This window comes from Condylostylus longicornis, unplaced genomic scaffold (assembly GCF_029603195.1).
Source record: "Condylostylus longicornis isolate FDR11 unplaced genomic scaffold, ASM2960319v2 ptg000137l, whole genome shotgun sequence".
NCBI lineage: Eukaryota > Metazoa > Arthropoda > Insecta > Diptera > Dolichopodidae > Condylostylus > Condylostylus longicornis.
The window spans coordinates 1,158,477-1,176,329 of NW_026578105.1; the positions used below are offsets into that span (position 1 = coordinate 1,158,477).

The 17,853-nt window shown below is 21.3% G+C and overlaps 1 protein-coding gene across 1 annotated transcript; it reads right to left on the reverse strand.

Annotated features, from left to right (window-relative positions):
• Positions 1-5,327: 5,327 nt before the first annotated feature.
• Positions 5,328-15,990, reverse strand: LOC129615554 (trehalase-like). The gene is made up of 5 exons (XM_055530797.1): positions 15,358-15,990; positions 7,755-7,935; positions 6,411-7,688; positions 6,208-6,340; positions 5,328-5,526 (listed from the first exon to the last, which is right to left on the reverse strand). Exons 1-5 carry the CDS (start codon positions 15,561-15,563, stop codon positions 5,450-5,452), a joined length of 1,875 nt encoding a protein of 624 aa, XP_055386772.1. The 5' UTR covers positions 15,564-15,990; the 3' UTR covers positions 5,328-5,449.
• Positions 15,991-17,853: the final 1,863 nt, after the last annotated feature.

The following is a 17,853-nucleotide window of genomic DNA, read 5'->3' on the forward strand; positions in this document are numbered from 1 at the left end:
CTATTAATTATAATAAAGACGATGGTATTCTGAAAAAAACAAAACCACCTATACTATAACAAATATTATATATATATATATACATAATATACAATTCAATAATTTTATAAATAATTTTTTTCTTTAAACTTTTTATTTTAACATTTGAAAATTATAAAAATATAATTAAAAAATCAAAAAGAAAAAAAAAACTTTTTTCTTAACATTTTGAAATTGTACAACATTTTATATTTTCCATTTTTTAAACTATTATACATAGATGAAAAATATTATAGCATAACTTCAGGCGAACATTAATAAAATTCTATTAGAAAATAAATTAGATAACACTTGAATAATACAACAATACAAGAACAAAAATAAAGGGAGCGCGTTAAAAACAGTCAAAGAGAAAATTTCAAATTAATTTCAATATTTGTTAAAAATAAAAATGAGAGAATAAAATATTTAAAAATCTATTGAGCAAATATAGAAATATTAATTTATATAAATTTTTTTTTTTCATATAAAATCACAATAAACTAAAAATTTATTTGTTATTTTATAAGTGCAGAGGTCTATTTATTATTATTATTATTATTATTATTATTATTATTGCAAATAATTACTATATTAAATAAAATTTTAAATTATTCAGGTTATGTCAAAAAAAGAAAATTCAATTTATTAGATTATTTTTATTAAATATTTATATATATGTATGTAGTTGATATATGACGTATATATTTAATTTACTATATTATGCAATTATCATAAATAAATCATTATTATTTTTTCTTATACATGTATAGAATTTCGAATTTCGAATCAGGATTATTAAAAAAACAAACAACCACCATCTTTAAATTTCTATATATATATAGAATAACTTTTTATATATATATATATATACTTTACAATTGTATTATTGATATATATACATATATATATCATATAACATACATTCAATATATATTTTTATATATATATGCATATATATGTATATATATTGATATATATTGATATATATATATATATACATATGTATATATATATATGTATATATATATATATCTGTATATATATAAATTATTGATATATATATATCAATATATATATATATATATATATATATATATATATATATATCAATAATATGTATTGTATGTATACAATTTTAAAGTATATAATTATATATACATATATATATATATATATATATATATATATATATATATAATATATATATATATATATATATATATAAATTATTGATATATATAAATATATATCGATATATATATATATTGATATATATTGATATAAATATACTTCAAATTGTGAGTCAACCATTATAACATTAAATTTTTAAAATTAAAATTATAATGAAAAGAAAGAATTTACTATTGCCATTTTATTTCACATAAAATAAATCACCCTGTAATTTTTGCAAAAAAAAAAAAAAAAACAAGAATAATTTATAATAAAAGGAAAGAAAAATACAAAATTATTAGACTTTTGTTTTTTGATTCAATGAAATAAAAAAGAATAAATGTTGCCTTCATTTTAATCCTATATTATATATATATATACATATATATATATATATATATGTATATATACAAAAACAAAACATTTAAACAACATAATATTATCAAGATTATGAACACATATACATACATACATACATAGATAAAATGTTATCTAAAAAATATAAATACTGTTATAAATTAAACAACATAAATACTTTACACTACATAATTGTTATTATACATTATACACCTGTTTTCAATTTCTTCAAATTTATTTTAATATATAAAAATTAATAATATATGATTATTATTATTAAAAAAAAATTATTAATATAATATTAAAATATTAAATTAAGTTAAGAAAATAAATGAAAAATAAATTAAAATCCCAATGTTACGAATTCAAAAAAAAAAAATTAAAAAACAAGCAAAAAAAACTTATGATTAGAAAAATAATTTAATTAAAGAATAATATATTAATATAATAAAAAAAATATTATTATATAATAATTATATTTAATAATAAAATTTTAAATAGATATAAATAATCAAGTTTATTTCTCCCAAAAAAAAAAAAAAATTCATAATTAGAGTATGAAAAACAAAGTAGAAAAATTTAAATTATAATTTTATACATTTTAACATACATTAGTACACTTATACATGCTTTTACATACATATAATATATAATAGTTTATAAACGTATAGAAATCACAGTAAAGATTACTAAGATATTTAATATTAATAGTTATATAAAAATAATATAATTTAAATTTTAATAAATATTTAATTATTTAATTATATACAAAATATAAATTACAATTTACTTTACAAAAAAAAATGATATTTAAAATCAGACATTTAAAAAACTTAACGTTTTAAGTCTGACATTTGAAATTTGACGTCTTGAAAATGTTCTTCTCGAATTTATTCGAAAATTACGCCATCTTACAATGTATAGATTAAAAAATATATTTAATAGAAAAATTTTGCGTATATTCGAAATTTTAATTTCAATTAATTTTGTGTATAACAATTTTTGAAATGAAAATTAAATTCTATAAATAAACAACGGACATAAAAATTAAATTCATTTTAAATACATAACATATATGTATGTAGCTGGAATTCTTATTATATCTATGTATAATTTATATTAAAGCGAAAAATATCAAACATTTTACATTCGGATTTTAAATCTAGAATGAATAACAACAGAAGAGCAATATTATTTAAATATTCATTAATTAAAATTTTAAGATATTGATGAAATCATTGATAAAATAATATCGAATAAATTAATTATATTACAATATATATAAATAATTTATTCCAAAAAAATAGCAATCTAATATCATAATAACGGCTATTGATTTTTTTTTTTTAGCAAAATCTCAGAATAATTTCAGTAAGAGCTTATATTTTAATTATAATTCAGAAATCTGATAACTTTTATATTAATTTTTAATTATTCGGTTATTAAATGTTGGGAAAATAGAGAACATATACACTATTATATAAAAGGATTATCAATTCTAATTAAATTTAATTTATTTTATTTACAAATAATTATTCTACATTTTTGTTATAAAATATGACACATGTGAGGAAAATGATTATTAAAAAATATTCTCTATTAATATTACAAAAGTCGTCTTGTGTTTTTTTTTTTTTTTGTTTTCGACAATATTGAAATAATCAATTGATAATCGAATTTTTAATCAATATTGAATAATCGAATTGAATTTAAAGTGTTTGTTCTATACTCTTGGACTTGTTTCAGATCGTATAAAAGAATCGGAAATATAAAATTTTTAAAATTGGAACCTGGAATAAAATATTAAAATTCTTAATTTATAATAAATTTTTATTTTCAATTTTTTCATTCATCTCTTTTTTTTTTCGTTATAATGGAAGAAATTAAATAAAATATCAAAAATAATTTAAAAAAATAAAAAAATCAAATTTAAATGTATAAAAAGAAGAAAAATTTTTAATAAATAATTTTGCGTAAAAACTTTTAGAGAAATATGAAAAATAATAATATTTAATTAAAAATAAAAATTAAAATATTAATAAAATTTAATTATATAAAAATTATATAAAAAAAAAAAGTATAAAAAGTCGTACCTACTTTAGTACTCAAAAATTCAAATATGAAGTATTTTATTCAAAAAAAAAAAAAAAATCAAACCTACATTTGTAATACATGGAAAATAAAAACTAATTTTGAAAAAGAAACAGAATATTCTTAAAAAATTATAAGAGAAAAAATGAGAATAAAAAATTTTTAATATTTATATATATATATATGTATGTACTCTATAAAATACGTGTTTATAATACAATTACATAATTACAATATTTATATATAATTAAAATTTTCATATTTTTATTTCAGTATATAAAAACAAAAAAAACCAAAATCCAAAATTTGTAATCTATTTTTAAAATAATTAATAAATGTTTTTTGAATATTTATAAAAATAAATTATATATTTATCTATATACTCGTATATAATATATATATATATATATATATACATATATTAAATTAAATGTCAACATATAATTAATTTTCTAATTAAAAAATACCAAGAAAAACAGAATTTTATGAAAATATTCGAATAAGAAAAAATATTTTAAAAATAAATTTAAAAATTTAAAAAATATTTAAAATCATAAAGAAACCAAAAAAATAATTGAAAACTATATAAGAGAGCAAAAAATATACTACTATATATATACTAAAATATATAAATAAAATTTAAAATATATATATATATACATATATATCAGAGCAAAAAAAATTAACACTATTTATTTAAAAATTATATAAGAAAAATAAGAAAAAAAAATATGAAAATATTTAAGAATTAAGAAAAAAAATTTAAAATTTATTAAAGAAAATAAAAAAAAAAAAATACATAAAATGGATAAATAAAAACTATTATTATATCTTCTTTAAAAATTCTTTTATTATGTTTTTTTTTTTCGAAATTTCCGTTTTTATAAGAAATTCAACCGTTTACTGTAAGTGTCTTTAGCTACCCATGCTTGTAGTAAAATTTCTCTTGCTGTCAAATTCAAATATTCAATTACATTTATACAGCATAATTGTTATACATTAAGAAAAGAAGAATACATAACAAGAATAGCTCGGGCAAATCCTCTAGCGGGGTCCAAACCAAGAAGTAGTCCCAGAAAAACATGAAGAAGAACAGTACTGCAAGAACTAAATAGATACGAAATCTCGTAGAATGAACTAGAAGAACTAGCGATGAACAGAGAAGAATGGAGATTTCAAGTTAAAGCCCCAAGGTCCCAGCATAATTTTTATTTAAAACAAATTTTGACAGATATGTCAAAAAATGTCAAAATCACAGGAGATTATTTATTTTTTTTTTGTTTTTTTAGACATTTTACACATTTTACACATTTAAGAAAAAAATTAAAGTCGGAGAGTATAATACTATTTAAATTTGGTAAGGGGAAATATTCTGAAATTTTGTTTTAGCTTTCAAAAGTCATATTAAAGATGCCGTGTCATAGTAGAATAATATTAATTTTTTTAGAGAGAAATTTTTTAACGAGAAGGGGGGGGGGGGCGGAGGGGGTACCCATTGTAGCTGTAAATATCGGTGAGCTGCTTAAATAAACTGAACTTTTAACATTAATCCCAATGGAAATTTCTTCATACAACTTCAGAACAGATGGATGACGTAATCAAAGGAACAGGCTTTTCATATTATTTCATTATCATACATTTATACTCTTTAATTCTATGAAAATATTTAATAAAATAAAAAAAAAAAATATTGTAATAAATTAAAAATTTTATTTATTTAAATTTTATTTTTTTCACATTGCATATTTTTTTTTTTCATTTAATAAATTACATAAAATATATAATAAACAATATTAAATTTAATTTAAAATTATTGGAATAGTCTAGTTAAAACTGCAAATAAAAATACTATTAAACCAGTTGATCCTCCTTTTAGTAAAGAATTTCCTATTTTTAAATAAAAAAAATTTTTTTTTATATAAAAGTTTTAGAATAAATTATGAATAATTAAACATGACAATTCGAATTTATTGCTTATTAAATAGACAATTATGTATTTTGAAAATTTATGAGGCATATACTAAATGTTCAATAATTTATTTTACTGAGGCAATTTTTGAATATTACAAAATGTTTGTTTATTATAAAAATTACTATGATATTTTACATTTATGTCCATATACCAGAGTGTACCTTATTATAATGAGAATGAAAATTTTACTTCATCTATTTAAATTTGCTTTTGAAATTTATTTAAATATATATATATTTTTTTAATTTAATGTGTTATTATACGTGAATATTGAATGTAAGCAAAAACCAAAAGAAAATTACTGAAACAAAGGAAATTATATTTAAATATTAATGTTTGTACGTATATAGGTATGTATTTATATATAAGTGTATTTACATGTGTACATATAAAAATTAATAGTCTAATATATATATAATTTTATATAATTTATAATATATTATTATGTATAAAAAGTTTTATTGTAATTTTTTACACAAAATTATCATAATAATCAAATGATGATTCAACAGATGATGATATAGACGATGATGATTCTGATTTTAATAATGATGCAAAATAATCAACATAATGTAAAATAATTTTATTTATTTTACCGCTATTATGTGGTTTTAATTTATCACCATATTTCGTTAATAAATCAATAATAACACCATTTGACCAACCAAAACCAACTTGAACATCATATTCACCACCGCCGCCATGACCACCGAATTTATTAGCATCATACTAAAAAAAATTTTAAACAAATAATTATAAAAATCTTTATAAATTAAAAAAAAAAAAAAAAAGTACTTACTTTTTCATACATATGCTTATTATCAAGGTAAGCAGCATAATTTGATTGTACCCATCTTGTTGCCCATTTTTCAGCTAATGCTTTTGATTCAGTTGTATTTAAATTATCTAATCCAATAATTAATAAATGTTGCATTGGTGGCCAAACATTTGGTAAATCCCATTGTTCTCCTGTATTTCTTATCGTATTTGGTACACCACCAGGATATTTATCAACACCAGTTTCATTTAAATATTTTAAAATTTTTTTAGAAATATTTTCTTTATCCGATACATTAAATGATTTAACCCAAAGTGGTGATAAATTTGTTGGAACAAAATAATTTCTTTGTTTTTTATTAATTAAATCATAATCTAACCATGATCCAATTGTATCATTCCATAAAATTGCATCAATTGATTTTGCAATTTCATCAGCTATTTTAGCAAATTCTTCTGATTTCAAAGAATTTTTAGCTAATGCATAAAAATTTGAAATAATTTTTGCATTTTGATATAAATATGCATTTAAATCTACAGCAATTATATAACGTGCTTTTGTATTCGTTAAATTTCCATCATTTGTTCCATTCTCTGTTATAAACCAACGTCCACTAAAATCCATACCAGATTCAGCAGCTGCTTTAATATTTGCATATAATTCATTTTTTTCTTCTTCACTTTGTAAATTTTTTGCTAATTCATAATCTTCTCTATATGATTCAGGACGTGGTCCTAATGATTTTGCAAAATAAGAACATAATTTATGACCATTAATATCATGACAATAATTATCCCAAAAATAATTAAATTCCTTTTCTAATAAATTAACATTTCTTATAGCGAAATCAGTATTATTTGTTATATCAACATATGATTTAATCATTGGTGCTAATAATGGTGGTTGGGATCTATTTAAATAATAAATACGTCCGCCATTTGGTATAAAACCAAAACGATAAATTATTGAAAGAAAATTATCTAAAATACCTTCGACGGTTGTATACATTTCACATATTAATAAACCTTTAATAACCCAATATGAATCCCAATAGTAAAATTCTAAAAATCTACCGCCAGGCACAATTACTGGATTTTTAACTGGTATTATAGAATACAAATATGGATTATTTTCAACTTCGGGTTTCATTTTACGACCCAGAATTTTCCAAATATCATTCAATTCTTTTCCCCATTGTCTTAAAGCATCATTCTTAACTGATTCTAAAAATTTTGGATTTTCCTTCCAATCAGTTGGTATCCACACTTCTAACTCAAAACCTTTTTCGTTGAAATTTTGCTAAAAAAAAAATAAAAATTAAAATATTTTTTTTTAATAAATAATTTTATTAAAATTATAGCTTACATTAACGAATTCTCTAACTTCCTCTGTATTTGGATTTGAACGATTTTCCATAAAACTATCAAAATTTGCTAGAACTTTTTCAGGCGGAAACTTAAGACTCATATCAACAAAAGTTTTTGAATCCTTGAAAATTTTTGCTAGTGATACGGTATGTAAAAGCTTCCCATGACAAAAAATTTCACTAAAACATAACGGAAGATAAAAAAATAAAAAGCTTTTTAATATACAATTTAAAAAAAATATGAAAATTAAAAATTAAAGGCAGAATCATAATAGATTATCTTTTGTAGTATAGATGACGCTATAATCGCTAAAATGAAATATTTTCTCTACAATTGATATTTATGAGACAATTCTGAATTGTCTCATTAATATAAATTAAATATAAATTAATGAGACAATTCAGAAAGGACAAGTGCGAAATGCTAGTACGATAAGGTCAGAAACGGTCTCAGTATATATTTCAAAATTCTTAATAAATATTGTTGTATAATGTTTTCGGCAAAAACAAATATGTACACTCTAGCCCGTATGGTTAATTTTGAAGTGCAATAGATGTAACCCCATTTGGAATATGGTACGAAAATGCTGAGTTAAGTGCCGGTATAAGGTATAGGATATTCGGTCGGCTAAGGTTGACTAAAAAATTTTTTCTGTTTTATAGAACAGTTCGTGTTAACTTTGACCGTTATAATACTTTAAGTATTGAATACTTTCAGTATTCCTAAAAGCAACGGTATATGCTATGGGGTACATATGGCATCATTTTGATATTTACTTATATCTCACTATACACCTGTACTCATTTAACTCTTCCACTTACTTAAAGAAGTGAATAAGTCAGCAACTTAAAAAAAAATAAAATTTGTTTCATTAGCATTTGTATAAATTTTTTTTTTTTTTGTGTGTATACACCAACCCTACTTTAGAACAAGTGTTAAGTTTACTTTCGATAATTAAAATCAAATTATTCATTATAGATTATTGAAGTTTGTTTACATTTCAATCCTATGTTGTCTGTAAACATTTTCTGCTTATTAATATTGTAAATATGTTGTTATCACCTGTCAGTTATTATTATAACTAATTTAATATATAAAAAACTACTTTTCAATAGAAAAACTCATTTCTGATAAGCGATTCTATTGTAAATTTTTTGTTTTTGCAATGTCTTATTATTTAAAATGATTTCAATTTATTAATTTTTTATGTATTCAGAGAGAAAATTGTAATTCCGAAATATACATATGCGTAATATATAACAATAGGTACTTAATGGTTAAGAAAATTATTTATATAAAAGTTCTGATAAGACAAAATAGATAATAAGATAAATTAATAATTATAATGAGCAAAACTTATGATCATATTCACAATAAAGACTTTTAAGTTTTGTATATGTAAAGATGTTTGTAATTTAAAATTAACTTAAAATTTTTTAATCAATGAATAGCTACTCAATTTACAAAATAATTTCAGGTCACTATATTAATTTAAAAAATAATAAATTCAAGTGTTCACATATTTGTTTTAAAAAACCATTGTTTCATTTATTTGTCGTCACTTTAATTAAATAATAAACAATTAAAAATTAAAAAAAAAAAAAATTAATTGTAAACAATTAAGATTTGAGTTCAATCAGTTAAATCAATTTAATTTTCAATATATTATGTAAGAAAAATCATATATGCCTTAACAAGTAGTTTTTTAACAAAAAATGAAAACATGACAATTCCGCATTTTGATAACATCTTCCTTGCCGCCCCGCATGTGAACAAAATTCTCCACTTACGGTCGCCGTACGGTAAATAATATCTATATATATATTCATTTTTACTGTGTGAATTGTAACAAAAGCCAGTTCCGTCACAGAAATACCCATGGCTCAGCCTGAGCTTATACGCCGTTCATTTCCCGAGTTTCAACAGAATTTCATTCATGACCACAAGCCACAGCAGCGGAGAGTACACACCCATAAGACGTCTTTCTATTGATGTATCTGTCATTCCACTGCCAGCCGGTCCCGAAAAAAAGATTCTAGACTACATCATCGACATTATTCAGCGAACCACCGACATCTCCACACCAAACTAAACAAGCTCCCTTTCTCATTTAGGAAGGACATCAGAGCATTACTGCATATTGAATGGAGTACTTCGCTCAGACTTAATCCACAAAACATGCCTTATCAACAAAACATCCTTCATAGCTTTCAATACAAAAGGGGTCAGACTAATCAGTCTAAGATCTTTTTGGTTTTTATAATATAATTTGATAAGGAGTATCAAATTTGGGATGAAGATCACCTTTACAAGTCCGTCTTTCATTGATTCGTTTAATCTTCATGCCATCACAGGGAAAAGAATGTTAAGAATAAAAAAAAATTTAAGAATTTTCCCATAGTTTTCTAGATATTTAATTGATTTCAATAAAATCGTGTAACATGTATAATTATTTATACAATTTGAGTTATTTTTTAATTAAATTAAAATATTTTGTATAAATTAAATTAAAATTCAATTTAATATATTTTATTGGAATTATTAAAACTGAACAAAATTATTGTTTTAATTCATACATGACTATTGTTAAGTAACTATTAATTACAACGGGTTAAATATTTTCTTGTTAATGAAATCTAATATCGAAACTAAATCGTGTTACATTAAAGTAAAATAAATTTTCATATTTTAATTATAATAAATACTTAAATATCCTAAAAATTCTTTAATTTACAATAGGAAATAAAATTCACCATAGAGCAAATATTTCATAATATACTTAATATATTAGTTAAAATTATAAAAAAATTTAGTTAAATTTTAACTAAAAATAAATATAAAGCAATATTGTTAAAATATTACAATTTTTTTAGCCTTAATATTACTTCCTATACTATATGAAAAAGAATTTATTAATTTAAAATTTTTTTTACTGTTTGTATAATAATGCAGATGTTTTTTATGAGATGATATTCGTGAATATTATTGTCAAAACAAAAACTGTTATACAAATATTTACAAACCAATTGGATTATAAAATGTAGTAGTTTTTACTGAGAATTTGAGTTAATTACTTGACTTTGATACATAGCAAAATTTCTACATCAATAACGCATCTGCATTCATGCAATATCATAAATAAATTATGTATGTATAGACTCAAGGTTTATTATTTTGGTATAACGCAAGCAATAATTTACAACATATGAAAAAAAAATTTTTATTTCTATTTTTAACACTCAAGGTTTCAAAATATTTACAATTTATTACAATTTTATTACTCTAATTTAATTTAATAATACCAAATATAATAAAAACATCCATAAAACTTTTAAATTTTACCCGTTCTTTTCAACATATTTTTTTGGGAGAAAACTATTTGATTGGGACTTATGCACCCCCTTATCTCTGCATTTAAAAATGATATTCATAAATGATGACAAATTTGGAATTGTAGAACGTACTTGGTTTAAAATTTGTAAAATTTTAAAATTAATTCTAAAACACTGCAATTTTTAAAGTCATATTTTCTTTGACAATAAGCAACTAAATTGTATGGAAAAATTTGAAAACAAAACTCATATTAAGTTAACATCTTGCATTATTAATTCTAAAATTTTTTTAAAAATTTTTAAGATTTGAAAATAAAAAATGGCACAATATAATTATAATAAATCTTGTAAATAAATTAAATTTGTTTATTTTTTAAAATTAAAAACGTGTTGTTATTAGAGTTTTTTATATTCAACAGAATTCTTTATTGCAGTTTGTTTAATAGTAATGACAATAAAACCATAAAGATAAATTATTAAATTATTATATATGATATACATTATATATATATATAATTTTTGTAATTTAACACTTTTGAACATTACTGTTAAATTGTATTTTGAAAATATTTTTTTAATTTACTATTGTTTATTTTAATAGTTTAATTGTTTTTGTAAGGTATATTCATGAATAATCGTTGATAATTATTATGAATTAATGTATGTATTACCACAAATCGATTTTCCTATGTAATAATAAAATTGTAATAATTATATTAACTTATAAAATTAAATTTAATCAGGAAATTAGAAAAAATTTTATGAATATCTTGAAAATTAGGATACAAAAATTAATTTAACGCAAAATTATAACAAAATGTCAATTTAAACTATATTATATGACACGAATTGTATATTTGTGTAATTATTAAAATTAAAATAAAAGTAAATTATAATTTTTAATGTGAATTTGGCCCTTAATAGAATTTCGTTTTATGCTATACGAATTCCCTGAAAAGTTCACCGATAGGCCAACAAACCGACAGACCAACAGACCGACAGACAAACAGACCGACAAACCAACAGACCAACAGACCGACAAACCGACAGACCGATAGACTAACATACCGACAAGCCGACAGACTAATAGACCGATCGACCGACAGATCGACAAACCGACAGACCAGCAGACCGGCAGATTTAATATTGTTTCATGTAAATAATAAATTTACATTATGTGCTCCTTTAAGCTTCAATATTTTAATATTTTTTTTTTTTGTAATTTTTTACTTGCTTTCATTTTATTTGGTAATTTCAATAGTAAAATTAATACTGACTATAATAAAGAATTTCTAAAAAGAATTATTCAAAATTTATGTAACGAAATTTACTTAATATTTTTTTTATAATAAGATTCTACAATATTTTGACACTTAAAATTAAATAAAATTTAAATTAATTTTAAAAAGTAATAAAAATAATAAGCAAGTATTGGTATTTGCATATTAATTGTGCTGTAATTAAAATATTGATTTGGAAAATAATAATATGGAGACGATAAACTATTATTGCAAAAAGAACATTCTTACAGTCACATGACAATTTTGCAGAAATATTTTCATTTTAATTAAATTAAATATTGACATATCTATTCGTATGTCAATTCTAGACAACACAATCACTTTTTAAAACTTTAAAAAAATTGAATGTTCCCACAAAATCTTTGTACCACAAAACTATTTTACTTCCGAATATAAAAATCGATATTAATCAACTCAACCATTCCTTTACCTAAGCTGATTGTAAAAGTTCATTAAACTGAAACACTGACAGCAAATACATAATAACATGACGTACACTTAACAGATACACCACTAGCATTTTATTGTCAAAAAAATTTTTTTCAAGTTTATACATTGACCTTATTCTTATGTGCTATCATAAAAAAACAACGAAAAAGAAATAAAACTATAAAATCATTGAAAAGTATGGATGAGTAGACAGACTATAGTGCACCGCTGTGCTAACAAATTTAAATTAAAATGATTTTTTATGTGGGTGTGTGCATTTATTGCATATAATAATATGTTTATATTATTTAAATTTCAAATTTCATACATAAGTATTTATATTTTATTTCACCCTTTTTATTGGACTAAAACAAAATAACTATCAAAACATTGTATAACATACGAAAAATTTTAGTCCCCTTTAAATAATTTTTTGTGTAAATTTTTCAATGTCAATTTCTATTCTTGATAAAATCAAGTCATATATGTATGCATGAAAGTATATAGATGTTAAAAACAAAAAACAAAAATCAAGAATGGAAATTTTCCATTCAAATATTTTATTTTATATAAAAAGTATTGAATTCATGTTCAAAAATTTTCAATTATAACATTTTCAATCACCTTTTTATGCCATTTTCAAATTAAAACTCTCATTTTTTAATTAGATATGTTTATTTTTTCAATACTCATATTTTATTTAATTTTAATAAATTTGCTTTTACTCATTTTCTCTCAATATACATACATATTATCATGTAACAAAAATTTTGGGATTTCTGCTAAATTGATTATATTTCTAAGCCCAATAACTGATTTCTAATTACTGTTACCACTTGCTATGACTACATTTTTTTTATATTTTTGCAAACAACCATAGATGCATTATACGAATAAATTACCTGATAATTATACATAGTACGAATCGGCGACAATATGATTTGATTGATCAGCAAAACACTAACATATAGAAGAATCCCCTTAATTATATAATTAAACAATTAAGAGTACTAAATTTGTAATGCAAATTTAAAAATTTCAAAAACCGTAAGAAACACAACATTTACAATTTTAGCAAAAAAAAAAAAAGTTTTTTTCCTTTTTTTAATATTATTATTCAGATGGAATATTTTTATAGATTTTTTCCAGAAAATATTAAAAAATTTTAATTAAAACTTATATGATGGGTTTTTTTCTACGTCTTTCTACATTCACTCATATGAGAACATTACACAGATGTGCATTTAATAAATTTTATTAAAGTTAATTAATTATTCACAATATCTGCAAATTTTATTTACTTTAAACTATTCCTTTTTCATATTATTTTTAAAACATGAATTTAATAATAAATTATAATTAAAATAATACAATTTTAAATATTAATATTATACACGTTTTGTTATCTCTTAGATTGCATTCAAAATTTTTCCTCGAAATTGTTCAATTTTTAAACCAATATAATAATTATTTTGCATAATTTATTCAATATTTATCTATAATATTATTAACATAAATTAACATTAATTAAAAATTAAATTATATGTATTATTATATTATAAGTATAATAATTATATAATCAAGAGAAAACTGTAATTAAACTAAGCTTACAATTTTGCTTCAAACTATAAGCTTAAAAAATCAGAAGGAATAAATCCATTTCATTTTATCATTTGTATATCATAATGTTAATTAAACTATTTTAAGAGCTATAACAGTATACTATAATTTGTATTTATGTTTAATTAAATTTAATGCAACATATTGTTATATTAATACCTGTTATTGTCCAAATGAAATTTTAATATTAAAAAAAAAATTTTTGTAATTTTTATCAAAGCTAAACTTCTTGTATTTATAAATATATATGTTAAATGTGATAACTTCATACTTAATTATTAATAATTTATTTTAAATTATTTTTATATTGTGCTGATATTTTATATTTATATCGTGAGCAACGTGTAATGCGACAAAGAAATTTGTGACCAAAGCTAGATTTGTGTCGACTAAGGGATCTAATCTCTCTCAGACGAAAGGATATCAGATGCTGTGGTAGGGTTTCTGACAGGCCATTGTCTGATTGGCGAATATGCAAGGAGAATGGGCAGCTTCGTAAATGATTTTTGTAAGAGCTGCTGTCACGAAGGGGAAGGGGTCGGTGACTGACCCACCTTCTTTGTCCATATCCGACCCTGGCAAACTCCAGGCAGAAATTTCTTGGGTATTATTTCTTTGGGCGCTCTACAGACTTAGCGAATGTAAGTGTTAGGAATTTGAGGTAATTTTTGAGAAGTTCGGGCTGGTTCGAATGAGGGGCGGAAAAGGAGAGACAACCTAACTTAACCACTTGAAAGAGAAATATATAGTAATTATAACACATACTAAACTACGCACTCTATATGTACTAGAACTACAATATTTCAAATGTAAATAAATTAAGAAAATATTTTAATAATTTTTAATACATAATTTCAATATTCCTTTTTTATAATTTTCTCTATTAAAATTATTTTCAATTTATTATTTTGAAACTCACCTATCACATGAATAACGATTATCCGAAATTGTTGAATTAACATTTAAAACACTATTTAAATATTTTAAATTATCTTCATTATTTTTAATTTGATCACTGGAATTATCAATCTCGGTATTATTAAAATTTTTTTCAATTGCATAATTATAAGTTTTTCCGAAATAAAAACTTATTAAAATAATTATACCAATTTGTAAATTTTTCATTTTTTATAAATTTTTTTATTATTTCTAATTTAGTTCTCATATAAACTAAATTTTAATATTTTTAATTCGTAAGAAAAAAAAAACATCAACTCTTTTTTTTTATAAAAATACTAAACAGAATTATTATGAACTCGCTTTATATATAATTTATAACACTATTATAATATTATCAACTGTTATAACAATAAGAAGAAGAAAAGAAGAAAAAAAAAAATGTTGATAAGATTTTTAAATTTATCCAAAGTTTATTTGATTTTTTTGTTTTTTTATTAAGGAATCACACAATAAAGTCAACCACCGCCGCTTCTAATTAAACTTATGCAGTGCTGAATTGCAACTGAATCAAAAAAAAAGTTTCCGCATTTGTTTTATTCGTCAACAATATCAAATGAAATTATTATCAGCTTTAATTCTATATAAAAGTTATTTATAGGTTGTCTCTATAATATTCAATAAAATTTTCTAACTTCGACTTCGTTTATAACATTTGCTCGAGTATTATAATGATCTGATCTTTATTCTATAAAAATTATTATTTTGTTAGCTGGATTGAACCGTTGTAATATACATACATACACATTTACATTAAAGTATACACGTTTTTTTATATTTCGTGTTTGTAAAATTTATCAAAAGCATAATAGCAAATTAGAATATTGGCAGATATTTGTACTCAGTAAATTAAAATTTAATTAAATTGTTGTTCATAAAAAATTCTTTTTTAACTTTTATAAAGTAAGTGCATTTCTCAAAAAACTTTAATATGAATGAATTCGAAATATTATTTACAACAAAAATTATGAGCATTTAGATAAAGGAGTGTTCTCTTGAATTGCTAACAAATGGTTTGCATACTATTAAAATTGTTAAAAGTATATACCTATTCGATTATTATACACGAATACTTGAAGCTAAATAACATTAACAATAAAGACCAATAATAGACCTTTTGTATATCGTGATATCGTAGTGAAAACTCTGCTATATTTATCTTCATAAACAAATGGTGTTAATTTAGTTGTTCATAATCATTATTAAATTATCAGCAATATCGTAAAATTTTTATTTTCATCACCACGTTACTATTCTTTGCAGTATTGTGTTTATAAAAATTTATGATATTCTCAGGTAAATACTTCAAAATAAGCAAAAAGTCCAAGTAACGGATTCAAGTCGGGAATAAATAACCAAGAATCCATCTTGATATATTCGTTAATCCATTTACATCTATTTTTTTACTGATTCAAATTCGAGCTCCATTTACTTTTATAAGACAAAAACTCCAATAAACATTTATTTTTAATTTTATAGTTACTAATATTTGTCCCATTTCAATAGTTAATTTTTGAGAAGTTCAAGACCGGGAAAAGCTTTTCTTTTTTGTATACATACTTAGATAGTTTGGTTTTAGCTCATTAAAATTATTTTTTATTATTTTTGTTTTTAGTTAAACCAAATGAATATTGTTACAATTCTATTTAAAGTACTTAATCTACTGTCATTTCCTACATTCTGCTCAGAGAAAATAATTGAAAATTTGCAAAAACAAAACACTCACATACACATTTATATTTAATACAACAAGCTTTTATGAATGGATTGAGGGGTGTGTACAACTACGTTAGAATTTTTTCACTTTGGTTATTGTTTTTGGGTTTTTTTTTTTTGTTCTCTACTATGTAGTTTTGTTTTGAACACAATATTTATAATAATAAAAATTAAGAATCATTGTTTCCGTAATTTCTATGTCTACTTATTATAATTACAAATTAGTAAAATAATTTTATCATTATACACAAAGAAAAAAAAAATTCGTTAAATATTCTTATCTAACATCGTTAAATAGTGCTAAAATTATTATAAGAATAATATTTAAATAGTGTGTTAGATGTCGTAATAAATGTATATTGCAGAAATTGTAATTGTTAAATTATTAAAAACATACAGTCAGGCCCATATATAAGGAACTTGTACCAAAAGGAAATTTGTCATTTTCACATATACATATATAATAGGAGTTTTTTTGGAGTTTGTTAAAATTTTGTTAAAACCTTTCGATGAAAAATTTCAAAATCGCCTATAAACTACAAAGCATTTGTGCTCGATAAAAATAAATTATAATAATAATTCAAGAAAAATAAATCAAAGAGATTGAAATAAAAGTAACAAACCTTACACTCTTTTAAAATGGCATACTCAGCACCGGATCTACCATATATTCAAAGAAAATTTAATTCCAGGCCTTAATACTATCATCAATCTTCCACTTAGCATAATCAAATTACAAGAA

Coding starts and splice junctions, on each gene's coding strand:
- LOC129615554 (XM_055530797.1), bottom strand. CDS start 15,563: ATGAAAAATTTACAAATTGGTATAATTATTTTAATAAGTTTTTATTTC. Junction 7,936..15,357: donor AATCGTTATTCATGTGATAG/GTGAGTTTCAAA, acceptor GTTATGTTTTAG/TGAAATTTTTTGTCATGGGA. Junction 5,527..6,207: donor ATTAAAACCACATAATAGCG/GTAAAATAAATA, acceptor ATTTAAAAATAG/GAAATTCTTTACTAAAAGGA.